This window comes from Quercus robur, chromosome 3 (genome assembly GCF_932294415.1).
Source record: "Quercus robur chromosome 3, dhQueRobu3.1, whole genome shotgun sequence".
In the NCBI taxonomy this organism is placed as follows: domain Eukaryota; kingdom Viridiplantae; phylum Streptophyta; class Magnoliopsida; order Fagales; family Fagaceae; genus Quercus; species Quercus robur.
Genome location: NC_065536.1, coordinates 27,701,648 through 27,726,041, shown reverse-complemented (window position 1 = coordinate 27,726,041; position 24,394 = coordinate 27,701,648). Strand labels below are relative to the sequence as shown.

The window sequence follows — 24,394 nt, the reverse complement described above, 5'->3', positions numbered from 1 at the left end:
CAATACCTACAACATGAAATGACAATTCATTAAGAAGTGCAATGGTAGAGTATATGAAGGAACCATTTATTTCAAAATTACATTTAAAAAAAAGAAGAAGAAAAAAAAAAGTTAACGTGATACATATAAGAAAAAAAAAAGTAGAACTTAAAGAAAGTTAATCATAAACAAAAGAAAAGAAAATAAAGAGGAACTTGCAAAAAATAGAACCTGAAAATTTGTAGAGACTTTACAAGAATTATTGATGACACACGAATCTGTAATATATATTGATGAATTTTGGCGATGAGGCTTTTTTTTTAGTAGTCTTATTTTGTAGAAAAAAACACTGTGTAGGGTTGCATTTATATATATATAATTTTTATTTTAAAAATCTAATTTATAAGTGAATAAATTAATTTGAAAATTAATAAGAGAGTGGTCCTATTTTTTAGGCAATATTTTAGGAGGAGTTAGAGTTGCATTTTTACCGGATTGTCCTTTAATTTTATCTCTACTTAAATATAGGGGGGTGGGGCATTTTTGAACTAAAAAAAATAAGGAATCCAAACAGAGGAATCCCCTTAAATAATAGTATAGAAGATGATGAGGGTATCTTAGGCATGAAAAATATGGAATCCAAACCGGGGAAGCCCCTTAAATAATAGTATAGATAATAATAATAATCATATCATATACTATATATAATAGTAGAAACTTTTTCCTACAATTAAGGAAGTGCTAACACGTTTCACTTTAAAAAGCGATACATTATATTGTTTTAGAAGCATAATACCGTTTGATAGTCTTTGTGTATATATATAAAAATAAAAACGGTTAAAGTAAAAATTTAAAAAGAAAAAGAAAAAAAGATTGCAACTAAAAAAACCCAAGCGATACAGAGAAGCCTAGGACACGTAGAGAAATAGAGAAAGAGGTGATGAGGAAAAAACATAAAAACCCAAAATACGGTTTAGAGAGACATACGTTGCAGAAAGGGAGAACTGAGAAAGAGAACGATAGAGAGAGATCCACTGTCATTGATGGTGGAGAGAGAAAAATATGGAAAGATAGTCAGGCCTTTGCCAACATCAGACCACCGTACCCTCCACCAGTATGGTTTCTGTTTTTTTGTATCGAAGGTCAGCATACTCCTTTCCTTTTCAAATACTGTTTTTGTTGTTTGAAAGACTGAAACTTCGATTGATGTATATCCATAGTTTGCAGTAAAAAAAAAAACAAACGTTCTATCAAGGGTCTCTCTTCTTCTTAAAAACCCTTCGTTCCCAGGAAAAAGAAAGAATGCTAAGGAAGGAAGATGAGTCCCTCTGCCTATTAACAATGCCTCCGATGGGCTTCCTATCCATTCTCTGACTTTTTTTTCTTTTTAATTTGTGGTATGTTTCAAACTTTTACAATTATATTTGGGTTTGGTTCTAGAAATTAGGGTTAAGAAAATTGAAATTCTGATATGTCACTATCTTTATTAAATATTTTCGGTAACGGGTTTGTTTGAATTTTTCTCTTTTGGATTTAAATCATTCAATTTCTTTCTCTGCAGAGATGAAGTGGAATCTTTGTTCAATCTAGAGTATCTAAATTCATCAAAGCAAAGGTACCAATTTCTTTTCCTAATATTCTCTTCCCTTTGCCTCTCTATTTGTTTAAATAAGGGAAAACCTCCACAAAATGAAATCCTTCTAATTCTTTAAACTAAATCATTTCACTTTAATTTTTAGGTTTTGTTTGGGATTGGAATTGGAATTGTGGGATTTCGAAATCTAAAAATATAATGTTATTTTATTTATACATTGTTGATTTTAGTCGATAGTCTTTTAAAAGATACTTTTAAGTCATGGTTTTATTATTTTTTATGGTGGGTTTTTCTGGGTTTTGCATGTTATAATTTGTGAAAACTGAAAGTATAATGTTCTTTGTACAAAATTGATTACTTTGTAGGTTATGGCGGAGATCTTTTTTTATTTTATTTTATTTTATTGGCACCAAGTTTCTTCAGTTAGTTTTCTTAATCCTCTTATACTTTTAAGGTCTATTTTAACCACAGAAAAAAAAAAAAAAAAAAAAAAAAAAAAAAAAAAAAAAAAAACAATGGTAAAAAGTCTCTCATATTAACAAAAACTAACCAGTTAAAATACTTCTAAAAGGCTTGCAATACGGTGATAGGGAAAGCGACAAAGTTCGTCGGAACTTAATAAAAAAAAAAAAAACACAGATATTTTCTTTGGTCTTTTATTCCATTTTTTCCCTGCCCTTTGATCTGTTTTTTGTTGTTAACTCTGTTTTGTTTGTGTTAAAAACAACCAAAAAAAAAAAAAAAGATTTGTTCTAAATAAAATTTCCTTTTTTCATTTTTCCCCTGCCCTTTGATCTGATTTTTTTGTTGTTCATGCTGTTTTTGTGTTTTATTAATATTGAAATGGTTTAAAACCAAACGGTAGACCCTTTGGTAAAACGGTATTTAAACCGTGTGTTTTAATTGCTTTATGGGTATTTTTGTTGGATTGTTTTTAAAGGTTTGTGGGTTATATTTTGGTTTGCATTTGGGTTAGAATTGGTTTTGTTTGCATATTTGGAATTAATGTTTTTTATTTCCTCATCCCCATTAGAATTTAGTAGTTGCAATGGAGATTTGGTTTAAAATAAAAATTACAAGTTTTTTTGATATTTGCTTTTGGCCATAACTTGATTTTTGTGCTGAAATCATGGCCGTTGTAGAAACTTGAATCCCGTGCATTAGCTTTATGTTCATTATTTACTCTAAGAATGGCATTTTGTTTTGCTATTGGCTGAATTGTTGCATCAAATTATATAATATATCCTGTTATTAACTGTTTTTTTAGTCATTTTACTACCTGACACCAGTAACATCTATATAATAGTCGGATACTGTTTCTTCCATCGTTAAATATATTTAATGTAATACTATTATCAATTTAGGTTCAGGTTTGGGTATTTTGGTTGAATTGTTTTTAAGCTAGGTTTGGGGTTAGATTTTATTTATATTAAGGCATTTGGGTTGGAATTGGTTTTGTTTAGTATTGGCATGGGAATCAAGAAAAATTGAGTTTTAAATTCGCATCTTCTTTTTGTGAATGAGTTTGTTTATCTGTTAAAGTATATTTGAAGTTTATGTTTTGTATTTCTATTGTCCCATAGGTTCAGTGGATCAAGTTTTACTTCAAAACTCTTACCTTTTAACACTATTTGATCATGATTGCAATTATATAAAATTAAAGGCTAATTTGATAGGCTCCAAGCAATTGCAAAATTGCATGTCTGTTTTATTTCAAAGTAATTATTTTGTTCTCCTATACTTGGGAGAGTGCAGAAGGGTTGTAAATACATCCAAATATAGATATTAACTTCCTAGCATAAGTGCATAAATCTTAAAAATTCACTTGGTTGCTACAAAATATAAATGTTCTTAAAACTGTTATCTATAGCATGTAGTTAATTCCTTTAATTCTAGAATCCTTCACGTTTTACTTTCTAGAATCAGCTAATGACATTTGATCCAGTACTATAGAAATAATATAAACTGTTTAAATAATCACAGTAAAGAAGTCTCCATTGCATAAGGTAATTGTTAAATTACCTAAAGATTATAATGTATGCCAGATATAAATGGCCAATATATTTGCTTCTGCATTTGTTAATTTTTTTAATGTTTAAATGATCAAAGATTATACTACATTACAAATTATTGAAGGAGGCATTAACTTTTACTCAGACATTTTTTAGGTCTATTACCATTCTACAACACTACATTAATGTATGAATAAATGTAATCCTTCGCGAAGCCAATTGTGGGATTTATTACTTATCCTACCATGTGCATCAAACATGCTAACCTTTGCTGTTTGCATTTGACATCAGTAATGAGCTTGAAACATATTTTTTTGGCTTTGGATTATTTAAAAGATATGTAACTTAAATTTATCTTAATATATCATACATCATATCATTTCATATCATATACTATATATAATAGCAGAAGCCTTTTCCTACAATTAAGGCCGTTGCAACATGTAGGAAGCATTTGGCAAGGGAAAGTGCTCACTTGGTTTTAAACAAAGCTCTCTCTCAATGCAAGGTGAGGGTTTTTTTTTTTTTTTTTTGGCTTTCTTTGTTTTTATTTTTATTTTTGTTTATATAAATTTTTAAAAGAAAAAACCAAAATCTTGCAATAACTATGATTTATGTTTGGCAAATTGGGTATTTGCTTTGTTTTGATATAGGCATTTTGGTCAAATTTATATCTCCCTCTCTCTACGCTTTACTGTTAGAAGTTCTCTGCATTTATCTCATTTTTTTCTTTTTTTTAAAGTTTATTTACAGTTATGGGCTCTCTTTCTACGTTTTTATTTATTTTATTTATTTTTTATTTTTTTATATAAAGAGTGGATCGGTGGGTTTTAATGATTAGGAGTGTAGATACTGAAAAATTCAGATGCTATGGAAAAGAAATTGTAGTAAATTATAGACAACGGAAATAGTATTTGGAGAAGATAAAGTATTCGAAGAGGAAATAGAATAGAGAACCCTTCCACCACTGACCTACCAGGACTGCAAACAGTAAGTTTTCCTCTTTAATTTTCAATTTGTGCATTAAATATGATTTTTTTTTTTTTTGGTATAATAGTTTGATTGGTTTGGATGTAGATCTTTAGGTTATATGTGGCTTTGATTAAGGTATTTGCATTATGTTGGTGGTGTATAGATTAAAACACATAGGAATGGAATTAAAGTCAGTGTCTTAACTTGCACAAGAAGCAGGTACGCTCTGCACCACTTAGTAGTAGCGCATCCCAAGTGGAAACTACATCACATCTCTTTGACTCACTGAACCCACCCTTCATTAAAGCCCCGCTGACTGTAATGCCTAATAGAGAACATTTTTAGCTAAAGTCCAGTATTTCTTCTTTTCTTGGTTTGAATGGAATCGGATTTTTTTGGTTGCCTAAGTTTAAGATAACTTCACAGTTTAAAAAAAAAAAAAAAAAAAAAAAAGGAATTACAGACTCTTTTAGACAAAGATACATATATTTATTGTGGTTGGCACGATCTCCAGGAATAGTTGTGTCTCCTATTTTGGTAGTTAACTTGGGACTGTTTTCAATTGACAAGTAGAACATTAACAAATTTGTTGATTGTGATTTTTATGTTGCAAAAGCCATTAAGAGTAGGAAAGAATCCTTAAAATTGCTTCTAATATTGCTGCATTTGGATGATTTAAAAGTTATATAGGCATGGCTTTATGCATAAAGTTATGATGTTTTATTGCTGCTTTTGCATGTTTGAGCTTTTGACAACTGATTTTTTTAGTGAATTGATCTATGGGATTTTTCTCCTCAGTCTATGTGTGCGTTTAATTGTAATATATGTGTTCCAATTTTGGTATTATTCAATTCTAATATATGGGTGTTGCATTGTGTTAATCTTATAGGAGTCTAACACTAATCATCTTGAATGTCATTTGATTTTTTGGTACATGTTAGTCTCTTAGTTAAATATTTTCTTATTTTCAACTTCTATTGAGAGATGATGTGTTTAGGAAATGCCTTTGAAATTCCTATCTACAATCTATCTTTTTCTGAGTTAGTTATTTTTTAAAGATGATACTTATTCCTAAATCAATTTATGATTCTTAATATGTAGATTATTTACAAATATATGGGTGTTGCATTGTGTTAATCTTATAGGAGTCTAACACTAATCATCTTGAATGTCATTTGATTTTTTGGTACATGTTAGTCTCTTAGTTAAATATTTTCTTATTTTCAACTTCTATTGAGAGATGATGTCTTTAGGAAATGCCTTTGAAATTCCTATCTACAATCTATCTTTTTCCGAGTTAGTTATTTTTTAAAGATGATACTTATTCCTAAATCAATTTATGATTCTTAATATGTAGATTATTTACAAATAGAATGTGCTTTTAATATATATATATATATATATATATATATTATTCCAAATGCTTGCTAACATTGAATTTACATTTTAAATTAGTTTAGTCTTGGTCCTATGAGCATTCAACATTATAGGAATTTTTTTTGCTTATACCCAAAATTTTGTACATGCATGTGTTTGTTGCATCCATACCCAGTTAGTGACAAATATATTGAATGATTTATGATAAGAATAATCCTTTGAAGTTTATAGAGTGCAACATAGTGCACCATTCTCTAATTTATGTTGATGTTACTTTGTTAGGTCTTAATTGCTATTAAGAGCCGGAGAGTAGTTGAGAAACTGCTATAGACAAATAAGAAAATGGCTATTAATGACGTTGATAAGAGGGCAAAAATTGTCAATATCCTTATGCACCAAGAAATTTATGGAAAAGGATTGACTTTAAAAGCATCAAGCAGATGTACATGGCTTAAGAAAGGAATCAGGTAGTTGCAGATTTCTCTATGAGATTTCATAAATGTAACTGTGGGGCCCGACAACAGATGGACCAGATCCACCTGTTCACAGGAAGACTTAAGGCCCAAGCCGAAGAAGATAGTAGTCCAAGTCCAATAACACAAAGCATCCATGTGCCAGAGAAGCCGCCGAGGAGGGTATAGCCCTCGGCTGGCCCAGAACTACACTAAGGAAAGGGGCAAAAGTGGCATAGGGATAATCTTGTAAGAAATTTGAAATATCTAGGAAAGGCTGCCCATACTACCTGTCCTAGACAGAGCTTTGCCTCTCACAGAGTCGTGTTCCTTTAGCCTACTTACCACTCCCCAACAACTCAGGTCTAAAACTGATGGGACAAGTATCAGTCTTGAAAGGGTCGACCCTACACGTGGACGAAGGAAATTGAACGCATGCGAGTATAAAAGAAAAAATATGTAACCTAAAGAAGGGGCCTCCAGACCTACGGAAAAAGGGGAGGTGCTTCAAAGGAAAAGAAATGGAAACCATGCATAAATATCTTAAGAAATCCACAGCCGGGTAAACACGACTTAGCCTTTCGATCCCACTCTCTACAAATGATATTGTATGGGCCCATTTACGTGCGAACCCAACTCAACTGCGGTTCCACGCAAATCGTGTGCTTACAATTGGCGTCGTCTGTGGGGATGGCTTGCGTGTTAGCTCGAGCGGTGGCGAGTTTGAGTTTCTGTTGAACAAGAGACTATGAGGATGCCCGTATCACCGGCGACGCATTGTTGTTATTCCCAACATAGGCTCCTGCTAGGGGCTACGTTCCACGGTGTCAACGACATGGGCAAGCTTAGGGGCTTCAAACATCAGGCCGACTTCTTCCACCTTATTCGAGGAGCAAAACCTTCGGAAACCAACTACTTAAAAAGAATCATAGGGGGAAACCAACTACACAAAAGCGCCATTAGAGCTCCCTAACTCCCAGTCGACTGCTCGGATGGATTATTATTAAATCATCAGCCTTGGACGACATTCACGCGCTTATCACAGAATGTCCAACTGATATCCTGGTTAGTTTCTTAAGTTTGATTTATTACAAATTATCGGTATGATGCTTGGTAGTGCTGGCAGATGAGATTCGATTAGATTATGCTTCAAAGTAGCTTTATCACAAATATTCTCAAAGCAACACATACATAGAGCACATTCGTTCACAAAGTTGTGTTGCCCATTAGATCAACGCTTAAAACATGTAAATCAATTTCCATTTTTATTACGATGGAGAAATAGTACAGTGTACAAATGAAAAGCTGGAATCAGCCCATGTCAAAGCTTACTACATAAGCAAGAAAGGAAAATACAAGAAAGCTGGAGAAAGCCGAGGAGGTATGTCGGAGGAAAGGTTGGCTACAGCTCCGAGACCTTATTCTTCCCCCGCACCCTTACATGCCCATAACTCAGGCAGCCAAAGAGACCCAACTTGAACCTGACACCGTTGAAAAAAAGGTGCAGGGAGTTGAAGGTGATGGGGCTTTCTCTAAATATACACCTGCCGCAAAGCAGAGGCGCTGATGGAGGAAAACCCTTCTTCTGCCATACCAAAGTGTTGGTATGAACAGAGCCTGCTTCGGATTTTGGCTAAAAGAGGGAGAGACGCCGTTCTCCTCCGGTGGAGATGGAAAACTCTCCTGAACTTGTGCTTCCTGTGCCCATACCTTACTGTTATAAGCCTCATGAAGACACGGCGCTTCTGCGGCGGAGACATTTCTTTCTTCCCAACCCTCACTTTCAACATGTTATGCCAAGAAGGGAGAACTCCGGATATGGAAGCTGTGATGTGGGAGAAAATCTGAAGGATTTGTGCGTATATAAAGCAACTTTCTCTCCTTCCCATTTATTGGAAAAGACAAGGTGATGGCAGTCAACTCATGTGGCGTCCCGAGAAACGCTACAGACAAAACAGTTCTGGCTCAACTTCCAACATCAACTGCAACCACAAGATTAAAGAGCCTTGTAAAGGCGCACTTCGGTCATCGTGACATCAAAGAGTGCCACGTGGCCAGAAGTTGCAGAAATATCTCTTAATTCACGGGCTAGGTGGATTCGTGGCCCCGGGGCCGCTTTGTGTAAGGGCCCAGGTACTTTGGCCGACGCCGAGCAGCGGCCATGGCCGAGGACAATCACTGTTGGGCACCTCGGGAAATGCTCAAAGATAGGGGAAACCAAGTACTGATGCAGACATTGGTCTTGGATAGAACCCATGGCTTGCATGGTCCTCGGACTCAGGCTAAAAGGGAAAACCAAGTACTAGTGCAGACATTGGTCTCGGACAGGACCTAAGGCTTGCATGGTCCTCGGACCCAAGCTAAAAGGGAAAACCCAGTACCGATAAAAACCCAAGTCTCGGACTCAAGCCTCTGGGGAAAAATCAAGTACATAAGATAAAACGCATACGTCCTGAACAAAACCTAGGTTTTGCAAAGTCTTCGGACTCAGGCTGCTTGGGAAGTCAAATGCCCGAATGAAGAAATTTCTCGGCTTAAATACTGGAAAAGGTTAAGGCTCGCGTATCATGGAGATGGCAGAACGACCTAATGATTGCCAACCTAAGGAGGCCATTCATCCGGAGGGTAACGTGTCCTCGGATAACTACTTCTTACACCTTATCGAGCATTTAATGCCCATCACGGCTAATTTTAAGATAAGTCTCACTCCTCACTGGTCGGATTGTTATGTTGAATAATAATCTTGTTAAAGTTATCGTGGCATCTTTTTAGGAACGATTACCTTGGCCTTAGTTATTATTGACTCAAATGCTATACTATTATGCCGAGCAGCGCTTTCACATTTGTTAAAATATATAAACAAGACATACGAAATAGAGTAACAATCACTTTTATTAATATGAAAAATTGTTACAACATACAAGGAAGGGCTTAAACAAGCCTATACAAAAAATGAACTGCTAAAACAGTAACAACATCCGTAACATAAATAAGTAAACCATCAAGTGTCTTCTGAACTCGCCTTCAAAGTCTCTCTGAAATCTATGCCTCAGAACTGTTCATATCAGGAGAAGATCCTTATACAAAAATAATGGAGGAGAAGGAAGAAGAATTAGAAGACATGGAAGCACTTCAGCAAGCTCTTGTCACTGAAGAATACAAAGGAAAAAGAAGATGGAGGACATGAGCGGGAAGGAGGAGAAGAAGAGGGAAGCAATGAAAAGAAAGTAAAAGGAGCAAAAGAGGGAGAAGGGGAGCCATATTAGGTATGCTCATGAGAGAGCGGATGGAGATGACAAGGGAAGTTTCCGACCCAGTCACACCGGAAGTAAGGCGTGACGAGTCCCTGCTTCGGATTTTGGCTAAAAGAATGGGGAGACAAATCTTGAGTCTCCGCCATCCTTGCCCTGACCGAGCCATCTCAAGTTTTGTTAGGGCATGGAGTTTCTGGGAAAGGAAGGATTCATTCATGACCGACTACTATGGTGGATGTGTTATTGGATTAGGAGTAACCAAATGGAAGAAGTAAACCACAAGAAGGGCCTGAGGGATTCAGATATGCAAGAATCACCTCTGAATCTCTCTCTTTATATAAGGGAGTAAAGCAGGGGCACGTAACCCGCTCTGATCCTCGAGGAAATCTGCGAATAAATGCGCATTCATTCCATTCCCCCACGTTATCAGTAACCGTAAGATTTGGGGGGCCTCGTAAAAGGAAGATATTAAAAGCACACTACGAATAACCAAACGGTATAAACGCATCACGCGCAAATCGAGGGAAACATCTCGTGGACCGGCACATTCCTTGGGGAGGTGAAAAGTCGCCGACGTTGATCAAGGGCCGAATTTAATGAGCCGCTATAAATGCTCGGTATTATCAAAACCCTCCTATCCAACTAAGGAGTCGGACAGCATGGTTTTGAGGGGCTATTGTGGGGCCCGACAACAGATGGACCAGATCCACCTGTTCACAGGAAGACTTAAGGCCCAAGCCGAAGAAGATAGTAGTCCAAGCCCAATAACACAAAGCATCCATGTGCCAGAGAAGTCGCCGAGGAGGGTATAGCCCTCGGCTGGCCCAGAACTACACTAAGGAAAGGGGCAAAAGTGGCATAGGGATAATCTTGTAAGAAATCTGAAATATCTAGGAAAGGCTGCCCATACTACCTGTCCTAGACAGAGCTTTGCCTCTCACAGAGTCGTGTTCCTTTAGCCTACTTACCACTCCCCAACAACTCAGGTCTAAAACTGATGGGACAAGTATCAGTCTTGAAAGGGTCGACCCTACACGTGGACGAAGGAAATTGAACGCATGCGAGTATAAAAGAAAAAATATGTAACCTAAAGAAGGGGCCTCCAGACCTACGGAAAAAGGGGAGGTGCTTCAAAGGAAAAGAAATGGAAACCATGCATAAATATCTTAAGAAATCCACAGCCGGGTAAACACGACTTAGCCTTTCGATCCCACTCTCTACAAATGATATTGTATGGGCCCATTTACGTGCGAACCCAACCCAACTGCGGTTCCACGCAAATCGTGTGCTTACAGTAACTTTGATTTATTGCTACCATCTTTCTCTTTTATTTTTTTTTATTTATTTTATAGGGCAGTACAGTGATTGGTATTAACAAAACTCTACAATATAACTTTTTCAAGAGTTTTGGTTGTTTTTTTTCCCTGCCCTAAGATATATCGTGTTCGTTTTTTGTATTCTTGAAATTAATTGTCCTTCGTGTAGTCTAAATTGGATAGTTATAGTAAGAATCCTGTAATTGTGACAAACATAGTTTGTATAATTGAGGTTTTTTGTATTTTCCCTATTCAGTATGTCTTCATTTGACCATATTTAAGGGAGTTTCTCATCATTTAAATAATAATAATAAATATAAAAGGGAAGGGTTCTTTTTTTTTTCTTTAAAAAAATCAATATATTTCTTTTAATTGTCTATGGAGTTATCATAATATTTTTATGATATCATGATAATGTTTGATTGGCCAATGGAGTTAGCACAAAATTTTTGTATCATGATTATGTTATTAGAGTTTGATAGACAATTAGCAAGTGAACTAATGTTCTACTAATAGAATTTTATTATGATTTTACATATTTTTACGTGAATGATAAATAAAAGTAGCCCGCGCATTGTGCAGGTCATGCACTAGTAATAATAATATGGAAGCCGAGAGGAAGTGCCTAAATTGTCCTACCTTTTCTCAGGATATGTCAAAGTCCTCCTATCTTAGACTCGGAGCCAATGGTGTTGTATGTTACCACTAAATAGTCCTTCAAACTCTTTGTTTTTTGTTTAATTTTTTTTTTTCCAATTTTGAGTTTTCTCGACTAAATGGCCGCCCCATAATATGCTATGTTGATTTGTTGTAGTATCCTTAGCCAATGTGCTAAACTGTTAAAGTTTGTTGATGCCAAATGCCCAATATGTATGTTACAGGTTGTTGATGGGCTATTGGGCTGGATAAGAGTTGAATTGTTGACTGATGGAATTTTGATTGCATTAATCGTCCTAAAAGTATCCGCATCAGTGGATGTAAAATTTTTATAAATTTTGCAAAAAAAACCTACTTTTTCTATTTTACACACCTAATTTTAGAAAACACCTACATCAGTTTGTTTATTCTATACATTTATTCAATAAAATATTCATCTTCACACTTCTCTCTTGAACCCTCTCACAGACCCATCACAACCCAAGCCACCATTAACGATCAATCAACACTCATCATCAACCTTCCATCACTAACCCACCATCACCCACTGATCAAACAAAGAATAAAAAAGGATCAAAACTAGACATGGTAAAACGGGCGCGCGGGTCGGGTCGGGTCGGGTCAAAAGGTTGCAGGCAAAAAATGGGTCATTTTAAGCAGGTTAAAAATAGGTTTGGGTCAATTAGGTTGTAGGTTGGGTCGGGTTGACTTGTATTTTTTACATGATTTTTTTTTTTTTAAAGAAAAAATCATGTATTTACTATCTGGAAAGTCATGCAACAAATTACTTGATATAGAATGTATTACTTTGAATTCACCACTTATATCAAGAATGAACTCAGTTAAACTTATTAATACTTATTCAATAATTTTAAAATTATACAAATCCTAATATTGCTATTTAAAACAAAATAACACAAAGATAAATAAAACAAATACTCAAGTTTTATTTCTACACAATATCAATATCCCAAAATATAAAACAAAATTACGAATGATTTATTAGATGGATAACTCATTTGACAAAGAGTAAAAACATATAAGAAATTTACAATCTTGAAAATAAAATTTATAATCTATTATCAATTGTGGTTGGTATTCTATTTCAATTTGAGATATACATTAAAGTTTGATTGTTTACTTATTTATACATGACATCTTTTATGAATATCATATCATTGCTAAACAACACACACTCTAGGAAATATCATAATTGATTTTGAAAAGCCGTTTATTTTGGACATAAATTATTAAAAATTTCGGTCTAAGAATTCATAATTTATGCTAATTTGATACTTTGACTTCACTATTTTCACATTTATGAATGTTTCTCACACATGTTTACAATTTTAAATTTATGTTTTAAACTAATATTGTCTTAATTTTATTATTTTTTTTACCAAAAAAAAAGTTTTAAAAAATGGTTTGGGTTTGGGTTGGGTCAGTTGACCCGCAAAAAACATGGGTCGGGTCACGGGTCAACTTTTTTTTGCTTCGGATTGAAAAAATTGGGTTCGGGTCAAAAAATTTTGACCCCTTTTTCCATGTCTAATCAAAACCCCAAAACCCACTCATCAAATAGGAAATCCCAAAACTGATCAGCGAGTGTGCTTGCTTTGGCGGTGATCTTCAGTGGCACGACGAGAGTGAGCTTGCTTCAGAGATCAGTGGCATGGCTTGCTTCGGAGATCAGTGGAGGCTTGCTTTGAAGATCAGTGAGGTGAGAGTGAGGGACTAGAGATAAAAAGAGAGAGAGGTGAGAGTGGAAGCACCAGAGAGAAAAAGAGAGAGTGAGGTGAAGGAGAGAGAAAAAAATAGTAAAATATTAAATGCAAAGCTACAGTAACCGTGCATATATGCACAGTTACTGTAGCATTTTTGTAAATATACACAATTTTGCACCCATTGATGTGGGTTTTTTTTGGTTAAAATTTGTAAAATTCATACCATTTTACATTTTGGAAGCACTGATGTGGTTGCTCTAACATGGTAAGACTAGCGACTGCATGGTGATTTAATTCTCCAATTTAAATTTACGTGTGAACTGGTCCTATTGGGAGCCCACCCCATCGTAAGATATCCAATTACTAAGATAACCAGGGACAGAGCTATTGTTGGATGTGGGGTAGTGTCCCCCAGAGTTTTAAATTTTTTTTAGTATATATATAATATATTATTTTTAGTAATTTATTTCAATAAAATTGCATTTTCCCCCTCAACAATATTATTGATATTTTTAAAAGGTATAAAAAAAATTAGCCCAACAACAAAAATTAGGCCTATACATATTGATGTAGATTGTGGTTTCAGAATTTTCAGTGATATGTATGGGCTATGTTGCAGATAGTTAAGGGTTGCCGCTAGGGTTTGTTTAATTAATTTATTTTGGGTTACTGCTAGGGTTTGTTTCAGTTTTGGGTTGCTGGAGTTTTTAATATCGTTTTTTATCTAAATTTGTTTTAATTTAGGCTTATGTTTGGATTTATAAAAAATTTAGGCTTATGTTTGGGCTTTTTGAAAGAAAAATTCTTTTTGTTAACAGAGAATGTTCATAATATATGATTGTTTAAGGTCCTCAGATATTGTCAAGAACTATTTTTTTTTCTTTTTTGTTTCTCTAAAACTACACAGTAAATTAAAACATGCATTTCTCTTTACAAAAACAGTCCTATGCAGTGAGATTGACATGTCTTTCCATTTGATTTTTGAATTTGATTATGATTATCAATTTTTCATATACTTACTAATATATTTATTGTTTCTATGTCTTATTCTAGTACAAATCGAATACTTTAGTGGGGTTTTTCAAACTTGGGCTTCTTTCCAGTTAAGTGATGGTATTATGATTTCTTTTAATTACATTTTTGTTTATGGTATTTTAATTTCTAATGTTGTTTCAACTTTGCAATTTTTATTTCATGTTAAGTTATGCTTGATATGACTTTTGAGTTTAGTTCTAATATCACATTAGCTACTGAGCATGTGAATCTGTTTCCAACTACTAAAGCTTAGAATGATTTGTTTTTGATGTTGTCTTCCAGATCTTGCACATTTGTTTGCTGCCTCCTAAAGATTGCAATCTTTGTAGTTCTGTACCTCTATAATCATAATGCACACGAGCGTGTGAATCAGTTTCCAACTATTAAAGATTGCAAAGCCAATACCTCTTTTCTTTGAGAAATTGAACATTTTGGTACTACACACAAACAGACATACATTGATCCATATCTAGGTTTAGAAATATATATTATGTTACTTTCTTTTTTGTGTGCTTGGAGTTACACAGGATGTAGGAGTTCTTTCTCAAAAAAAAAAAAAAAGGATGTAGGAGTTAATTCTCTCGCTGTTGTTTTTGTGAGTAGGTATTAACTTGATGTAGGTGGTCATTTACTACACTATTATTGATCTTCTTTATTCTGTTTTTTACAAATTATTTTAATTAAATAAAACTAAAAAAATACTGTAAGGGTAAAATTTCCAAAGCCAACAATGGGCCTTGGGCCCCACACGGAGCCCAACCATGACCCAAAGGTAAAGCTCATGGCCCAATCCTATGGAGCCCAGTTTGTTTTAAAAGACGTCCGAGGAGGAATGTCTCCTTGGACACACCAATATGGGCCCAATGTGCGCCCCCTCCACAGTGAAGAACCATCCCAGACAAACGTGGGTAGTAGGATGAGCCACACACAGAAGGAAAGAGGAAAAGGTAAGACATCCAGAGAGAAGCCATAACTACCGCATTAAATGCAAAGAAGCTACCTTTTCAGCCGCATTTATGTGGAGAAGACAGGCGAACAGTGTTGCATTGGCCAGTGCAACTCACAGAAAGATAAGGTGGATATCCGATGAGACAGACACTCAAGTGAAGGTCCAAATTGTTAACAAGTGTAAGGTTCTTATCAAATTAAGGAGGCTATATAAGAGAAGGAAATTCCCATGCAGAAAGGGGGGGGGGGGAGACTTTAGAGAAAAGGGAGAGAGAGAGGTAAAAGAATTCTGTAGTTTGTAACCAGAGCAAGAGGTGCCATTATACGTCTCCTCGGACCAGTGTCCTGTAAACTTAAACAAAATATTATCACATTCAGACTGTTGCATGGTCTACATCTAACTGACGTTCACTTCGTCTAGCCCTAGTTCTGTAGCCCGCTCTCTACAAATTCATTGTCTGGGGACTATTGGGCCAGAACCACTTACTTGCTGGGCTTGGGCCCCAAAAACAGCCCCTACAATTGGCGCCGTCTGTGGGAAGAACTTGTGTCTCGACAAGTGAAGCAGTAAGAAATGGAAGGATCAGGTCCGCGCCAAGCTGGACGTGCAGATTCCCAACGGCAGGACAATTTTTTGAATCTCGAACGAGAGAAGGACCAAGATAATAAACGAGAGGGCAATGTGAACACCTCTCACACGAGTAGAAGTCGCTCAAAAGGGAAAGACCATGCATCCCATAAGCAAAGTGATCGAAAGGCTCTACAGCAAGAGATTGATGATTTGAAGAAGAAGCTGCGCCGAGCGCAGCGAAAACGTCCTTCACCCGGCTCGGGTACTAGCAGTGATGAGGATAACGAATACAGGCGAAGATCAAGAACCCCTCCGAGCGAGACCTTTTCCTACGAGGAAGAGCAGCCTCGCAAACGCAGCCACAAAAGCTTATCTTGCCAAGGCCTGGCCAACGATGCCATGAGCAAGGCCCTGGATCGCATTTCCCAGTCGCCGTTCACACGAAGAATAGAGAGGGCAGTGCTTCCTCGGCGGTTCCATCAACCAACGTTTGCCATATACAATGGTCAGACTGACCCAGTAGAGCATGTAAGCCAATTTAATCAGAGGATGGCCGTCCATTCCAGGGATGAGGCGTTAATGTGTAAGGTGTTTCCATCCAGCTTGGGACCTATGGCGATGAGATGGTTTGATGCCCTCCAGCTGAATTCCATAGATTCCTTTAAACAGCTGACACAGGCTTTTGGCTCTCGCTTCATCACCAGCACTAGAGTCCCTCAGCCCCTCGATTCCCTCCTATCCTTGTCCATGCGGGAAGGAGAGACGCTGAAGGCCTACTCGGACAGGTACTGGAAAATGTATAATGAGATAGAAGGAAATTACGACGACGTCGCCATTAGTATGTTCAAAAGGGGCTTGCCGACAGAACATGGCTTAAGAAAGTCCCTTACTGGGAAGCCAGTCACCAGCGTACGCCAACTCATGGACAGAATTGACAAGTAAAAAAGGGTCGAGGAGGACCAGCAGATGGGGAAGGGTAAAGTGAAGGTTGTCCCTCAGGAGAGGAGGGACTTCAGGTTGGATCGCTTTAACAGCAGTAACAGACTGAGAAGAGACTACGCGGAACAGTCCGGACCTACTGGGGCTCAAGCAGTCCATGCTGTGTTCCGAGAACCATTGAACAAGGTCCTAGAGAAGGTGAAGTGCGAACCCTTCTTTTAGTGGCCGAACAGGATGGCAGGCGACCCCTCAAAATGCAATCAGAACCTGTACTGCGCGTACCACCAAGAGCCAGGTCACACCACCAATGATTGCAGGAATCTGAAAAACCATTTGGATCGGCTTGTCCGAGAAGGGAAGTTGAGGCATCTGTTGCACCGCCTTGAAGGATGGCAGGAACAGTCAAATATCGAAACCAGACAAGGCACATTGAGGCCACCCATTGGCACAATAAATGTCATTCTTGCCGCACCTGGAAGGACCGGTTCCAGCCCTTTCAGAGTAATGTCAGTGGGCAGGTTCTCGACTGAGCCAGACGAAAGGGAATCCAAGAGAGCCAGAGTGAGTGCCATGCCATTAATTGGGTTCTCGGAGGAGGACAAGCAAGGAACCCTTCAACCCCACGACGATGCCCTAATCGTCACGCTCAGAATTGGAGGATATGATGTGAAAATGGTGTTAATTGATCAAGGCAGTGCCGTGGAGGTAATGTACCCTGATTTGTACAAGGGGTTGAACTTGAAGCCAGAAGACCTGTCGCCATACGATTCCCCTCTGGTCAGCTTCGAAGGAAATATCGTCACCCCGAAAGGTATGATAAGGCTGCCTGTGCAAACAGACTTAGACGTGGTAGAGGTGAACTTCATTGTCGTAGATGCGTACTCTCCTTACACCGCTATCGTGGCCCGGCCGTGGCTTCATGCACTAGGGGCTGTGCCATCAACGTTGCACCAAAAAGTGAAGTATCCGTTAGGAGGTCAAATCAAAGAAATAATAGGGAACCAAGGAATGGCTAGGCAATGCATGGTGTCGGCAATCTCACGACGACCAAATAGTGAACCTTCCACTTCAGCCGAGAATGGTTTATAACAATCAATGACCCCGGTCCCAACTGCGGGTGGTGGAGGACCAGTCACGGAGATGAGCTGTGAGGAGCTGGAAAAAGTACTCGTCGGATCAGACCCTGAGAGGTTTTTTCAGATCGGCTCGGAATTACCACCACAAGAGAAGTCAACACTAATTGATTTTCTTCGACGGAACGCGGACGTATTCGCCTGGGATCCCTACGAGGCCCCTGGGTTGACTCAGATCTAATATGCCATCACCTTAATGTTAATCCGGCTATAACTCTTAAGAAGCAGCCTCCTCGGCGGCCGTCAAAAGAACATGCAGACGCTGTGAGAGAAGAGGTCGCAAAATTGAAGAAAGCTGGGGTAATCAAGGAAGTATTCTACCCCGAATGGTTAGCCAACATAGTTGTGGTAAAAAAGAAGAGCGGGAAATGGCGAGTCTGCGTAGACTTCACGGACTTAAACAAGGCCTGCCCGAAGGATCCTTTCCCAATGCCACGGATAGACCGATTGGTAGATGCGACTGTCGGGCACTCTCGAATGAGTTTCTTGGATGCCTTCCAAGACTACCATCAGATATCCCTGGCTCCCGAAGATCAAGAAAAAACTGCTTTTGTCACCCTAGTTGGAAATTATCATTACAAGGTGATACCCTTCGGCTTGAAGAATGCCGGGTCAACCTATCAAAGGATGATGACTAGGATGTTCGAACAGTAGATGGGTAAGAATGTTGAAGTGTATATAGATGACATGGTGGTAAAGAGCAAATTAGTGGCCGACCACATCAGAGACCTCGACGAAGTATTTCAAATTCTGAGAAAGTACAAGCTACGATTGAACGCATCCAAATGTTCATTTGGGGTGGGATCAGAAAAATTCTTTGGCTATATGGTGACACACAGAGGAATAGAAATTAACTCTGACCAAATAAGAGCCATCCATAGCCTGCAGCCTCCTCGGAATCCCAAAGAGGTCCAGAAGCTTACCGGTATGATAGCTGCCTTAAACCGTTTCATCTCCCGCTCAGCGGACAGATGCAGACTTTTCTTCCTCCTATTGCACAAGTGGAAGGGCTTCGAGTGGACTGAGGAATGTGCTTTAGCTTTCCAACAGCTCAAGGAGTACCTCGCCCGACCACCGATTATGTTCAGTCCCGATGCCGACGAGGTGCTGTTCGCATACATTGCAGTAGCCTCTCATGCGGTGAGCTTAGTGCTAATCCGCGAAGACAACGGCACGCAGCGACCCTTGTATTACGTGAGTAAATCGCTGCAGGAGGCAGAGACCCGGTATCTCCCCCTCGAAAAAGCTATCCTAGCCGTCGTACAAGCCATGCGGAAGCTCCCCCACTATTTTCAGGCACATACAGTAGTTGTGCTAACTCAACTTCTGTTGAAATCCGTCCTCCGCAGCGCCGACTACACAGGTAGAATTGCTAAGTGGGGAACGATCCTGGGCACCTTCGACATTAGATACATGCCTCGCACCGCCATAAAATGTCAGGTCCTCGTCGATCTAGTAGCTGAATTTGCGGAGCCCACCCTAGAAGGAATGGAAGTGTCGGGATCAATTAACCTCGTAGCAATTTTCACTTAGTGTTAAACAGAACCCAAGTCCTGCATGGCTCCTCGGACAACAGACTTGGGGGAAATTAACATCTTAGCGATTTTCACTAAATATTAAACAGAACCCAAGTCCTGCATGGCTCCTCGCACCACAGACTTGGGGGAAATTAACATCCTAGCGATTTTCACTAAGTGTTAAACAGAACTCAAGTCCAGCATGGCTCCTAGGACCACAGACTTGGGGGAAATTAACATCCCAGCGATTTTTACTGAGTGTTAAACAGAACCCAAGTCCTGTCAGGCTCCTCGGACCACAGACTTGGGGGAAATTAACGTCTCAGCCATTTTCACTAAGTGTTAAACAGAACCCAAGTCCTGCCTAACTCCTCGGACCACAGACTTGGGGGAAATTAACCTCTCAGCAATTTTATCTAATTATCAACTGTCATTTTTTACACATTCATTCACTCATGCTTGGTTTTCAACAGTTAATGGCAGAATAGACATCCATTCATGATGAAAACAGAAGAGAAAGTAAAACAACAAGAATAAAAGGAAACGACGCCTTTCATTAAAATCCCCAAAAGCGATCCTTTTACAACCATTAAACAGAACAAAATATAAATGGTCTAACAAGTAAAATCCTACACTACTTTCCTAAATCTGATTCCTGAGCAGGCCCGGGTTGGTCGTCTGCTGGCTGGGGCTCCGGAACAGTCTCTTTAGCCTGTGCAACAACCTCCCTGATTAAAAGACTGTCCTCGGGCAACTTGTCCTTCACGGCCGGCTGCGCATCCTCAGCTTCAGGCATAGCGGAGTCCGAGGCTAAAGCCTTCGTGGGGAGAGGCTCTTCAGGCGCGACCACGTCAAGGATCTCATGAACGTCCTCAAGAAAAAAGATATTCTCAGCTTTCCTAAGATCGGAATCCGCTGGGACTGCCGCCCGGTCCAAGGCTACGCCCCAAGACAGGGTAATGTATTCCCTGCATACAGCAGCCACCTCCTTGGCTAGCCTGACCTCAGTGTCCTTGACCCCGCGATCATAAGAGGCTGCCACTGCTTTCTCGGCCGCCTCCCTAGCCAGACGGGCCTCCCCCTTGACCTTTGCAAGCTCGGCCTTGAGATCTGAAACCGCCTGCTTCTCTGTCGCGAGATTTTCCTCGAACTGGCGGAGCTGTAGGCGCAGATCCTCAGCCTGCTTAGTAGCGTTTTTAAGGCCGGCTTCCGCGCTTGCACGGCCCTTCTTTGCCTCTTTTACTTCATTGCTCAGACCATCATTTTCCTTCTTGAGGTCGCCAGCAGTCCTCTCGGCAGCACAACGGGACTGAACCTCGTTGTGAAGGTCCTCACGTGCCTTTTTGGCCCATTCCTCAGCAACGAAGATTTGCTGAGTGACCTGCGCCAGAAAAGAAAAGGCTTAATTAAAGAAAATGATGAATAAATAGATACGTGACAAGAGAATGAGATAGGAGAAATTCTCATTTACCATAGCCATGTCCCTCTTCAGCGACATGAAGAGGTCTGGTTGCCGAGTATCCCGTAGCCCCTTCATATCGCGAGGCAAAAGAAGAGGCTGCTGTAGGGCCTCGGCCAAGAATGATGCCTGCCCTCGCTGGGATTCCCATAGGGTCGCATCCCAAGAAATTGGAGCGCCGTCCAGTTCGAGCCTTGGCGACCAAATCCGCTGTTCCCTCCGAATAGCCGCTTCATCTCGGCTATCAATAGACCGGGTCCTCTTATCTTTAGGCTCTTTGGTCTCTTTGCCTTTCTTTTGAGGCTTGGCTTTTTCCTGGCCAACCTCGCCCTCCTCCAATTCCTCCACAGGCCTTTTTCGCCTCAAGTTGGGCATGGGCTGCAGTGCCGCATCCGATGTGGGAGGAAGAGGAGGAGCCTTGGAGGTTGGCTGTTCCTTCGGAACATCCTTGGAGGATTGCCCTTTGTTCCTATTAGAGAGGAGGCCCCTGAGACCAGACCTTTGTTTTAGGTCCATTCCTTCTTCTTCAAGCTCTTGGCTGGTATTAACTTGTGCGACTGCTAAACCAAGATCAGGGGTTGCCGAGGCACGGTCTAAATCTGAATCAGAGTCCTAGAGCTCTACTGGCTTGGCCGACACCTCTCCCTCCTCGGCGAAATGGAAGCTCGCTGAGCGGGCAACTGGACGGGAGGTAAATCTCTCGAAGCGAGAAAACCTGGTACGGAGACGTCGATTCGTGCTAATCGCGGATTGCCAGCCCTGATTTCTTGGTCGGCCTCTACTAGAGCACGAGTAAGGGGCTTGTAGTCCAAAATCAGAGGAGCGGCCCGCAATTGCCCGTCTGCACTCACGTAAATCTCAGACCTTAGAAGGAAATTGAGTGCTTGGATGTTGACCAAACTTAGCCGAGGAGTCATATGCGCCTTGTCTGCAAAGCCCAAAGAGAGGGTTATGTTAGTCCGAGGAGGCAAACAAGCAAAGTCAAAATTGAAACGAAGAAAAAGAAAGATCAAAACTAAGATCTCTTCCAAGGGATCTAACTCTATGGTGTCCCACCTGGTTTTCCTGCCCTGACTGGGTAGTGAATACCGTCGTGCCATTGTCCGGAGACGATCAAAAGGTCGTCCTTCAAACCTTTGTTGGACTTGGGAAGGTAGGATATCAACCTCACCTCATCGGACCTGGACTTCAAGTAATATGAGTCGCCGAGACTGTGCAGTTCATATAGATGAACCACGTCATGCCATGTAAGGCCGAGGTTCATCTGATTGTTTAGGACCTCTATGCACCCCAGAATCCGGAACATATTTGCGACGCATTGATGAGGGGCCAACCTATGACCACGCAAATAATCCCTAGTTATCCTCCTCATAGGGATGGTCATTCCTCCTTCCACGAAGGCTATCACTGGAATGACAACTTGCCCCGTTCTCCTCTTGATTAAAACCTCCTCTAGAGAACAGTACTCTAGACCTACATCCGGCGGAATACGGTATTTGGCCCTGAAGCCTTCCATACCGGCCGGGGAATTTACCAATTTGTCAAGCTTACCCATCCCCCTAATCCTAGATGATGCGAAGACGATTTACTTAAGGAATAATGCCGAAAAAGGCAATGGAAAAGGAATGTACACTTACGGGTGAGGAACTTGCAGGAAATCTTCAAGGGGACAACTGCAAAGGCTTGAACGCTTTAAAGGGTAAAGTGCGAGAGTGCTTTGAGTGCTTGAGTGCTTGTCCAAAAATGAGAAGGAAATGCCTTTGAAAATCTTATGTATTCGGGAGAAGCTGGACAGACATACTCCCGCCTAGAGAAACGGAACTGATCCCAATCGTCGATCTAACATCCAACCGTCGGATTAAAAAGATATTAAACCGCTATAAGCAATAATTAGCGCCTCATGTGTCATTAAACACCTCCATCATTAATGAGTCACGTGAGAAGCGTATCGCCGCACGGGTGAAGCAGGAATCCACAATAAATAGTCCTATAAATGTCAAAATCCCGCCTTTCCTCCTCGGACGAGAAAGAAGGAGCCGGAATTTTGAGGGGCTATTGTAGGGGTAAAATTCCCAAAGCCAATAATGGGCCTTGGGCCCCACACGGAGCCCAACCACGACCCAAAGGTAAAGCTCATGGCCCAATCCTGTGGAGCCCAGTTTGTTTTAAAAGACGTCCGAGGAGAAATGTCTCCTCGGACACACCAATATGGGCCCAATGTGCGCCCCCTCCACAGTGAAGAACCATCCCAGACAAACGTGGGTAGTAGGATGAGCCACACACAGAAGGAAAGAGGAAAAGGTAAGACGTCCAGAGAGAAGTCACAACTGCCGCATTAAATGCAAAGAAGCTACCTTTTTAGCTGCATTAATGTGGAGAAGACAGGCGAACAGTGTTGCATTGGCCAGTGCAACTCACAGAAAGATAAGGTGGATATCCGATGGGACAGGCACTCAAGTGAAGGTCCAGATGGTTAACAAGTGTAAGGTCCTTATCAAATTAAGGAGGCTATATAAGAGAAGGAGATCCCCATGCAGAAAGGGGGGGGGGAGAATTTAGAGAAAAGGGAGAGAGAGAGGTAAAAGAATTCTGTAGTCTGTAACCAGAGCAAGAGGTGCCATTATATGTCTCCTCGGACCAGTGTCCTGTAAACTTAAACAAAATATTATCACGTTCAGACTGTTGCATGGCCTACATCTAACTGACGTTCACTTCGTCCAGCCCTAGTTCTGTAGCCCGCTCTCTACAAATTCATTGTCTGGGGACTTTTGGGCCATAACCACTTACTTGCTGGGCCTGGGCCCCAAAAACCGCCCCTACAAATACTTATTTTGCAGGTTCTACTTTCATTTTTGGATAAAGAGCTGCATACTTAACTGCATCAACTCAAGGTTTGTTAACAATTTCTATAATTTTTTTTTTTTAAAATTTCCTGTTGCATAAAAGTTATATATAAATAGTCAATATAAAATCATTAATCAGATCATTTACTGCTTTGCCACTAATACATGTATTGCACTATTTGTCTGATGTAGATAGTTTTGTTTATGGAATCTATATTTGTTCATTATTCTGTTTACTTTCTAAATAAAAGAAAAAAGAGAAACAAAAAAAATGACTCTTTTGTTTTTAGACTATTATCATTTTAATTTTTTTTAAAAAGTATATTTAACTGAGCTGAGTTGTTATACAAAAGAAAAGAAATATTTCTTTTAAATGGTTGGAACATATTGTTTATTGCGATTGTTATACTCATTATAATTGTTTTTAATTGTTTTTCCAATAATTCATTGTGAGAAGGTAAAATATTTCTTTTAAATGGTTGGAAGGTAAAATATTTGTTTTCAATCATACAACCTGCCCTTGAATATTTTGTATCTATAAAAATTCTTCTCTTGGCTTCAATTCAAAATTTTCTCATAAACAATACTACTTTTGTTAGTGGGAAAGAAAGG

General features: G+C 39.4%; 1 protein-coding gene across 31 annotated transcripts in view; it reads left to right on the top strand.

The window, feature by feature from the left end:
- Positions 1–775: 775 nt before the first annotated feature.
- The window catches only part of LOC126717674 (uncharacterized), a 77,722-nt gene continuing 54,103 nt past the window's right edge, over positions 776–24,394 (top strand). For 2 of the 31 annotated variants that reach the window (XR_007652716.1, XR_007652715.1), the window contains exons 1-4: positions 783–1,121; positions 1,200–1,376; positions 1,541–1,594; positions 3,995–4,093. Coding sequence is in view for 4 of the 31 variants with exons in the window: in XM_050419510.1 (XP_050275467.1) it covers positions 6,277–6,401; positions 11,539–11,650; positions 11,838–11,948 (348 nt within the window). In the remaining 27 variants the exon portion in view is untranslated. The other 29 variants (XR_007652700.1, XR_007652695.1, XR_007652694.1 and 26 more) reach the window with 29 other exon arrangements.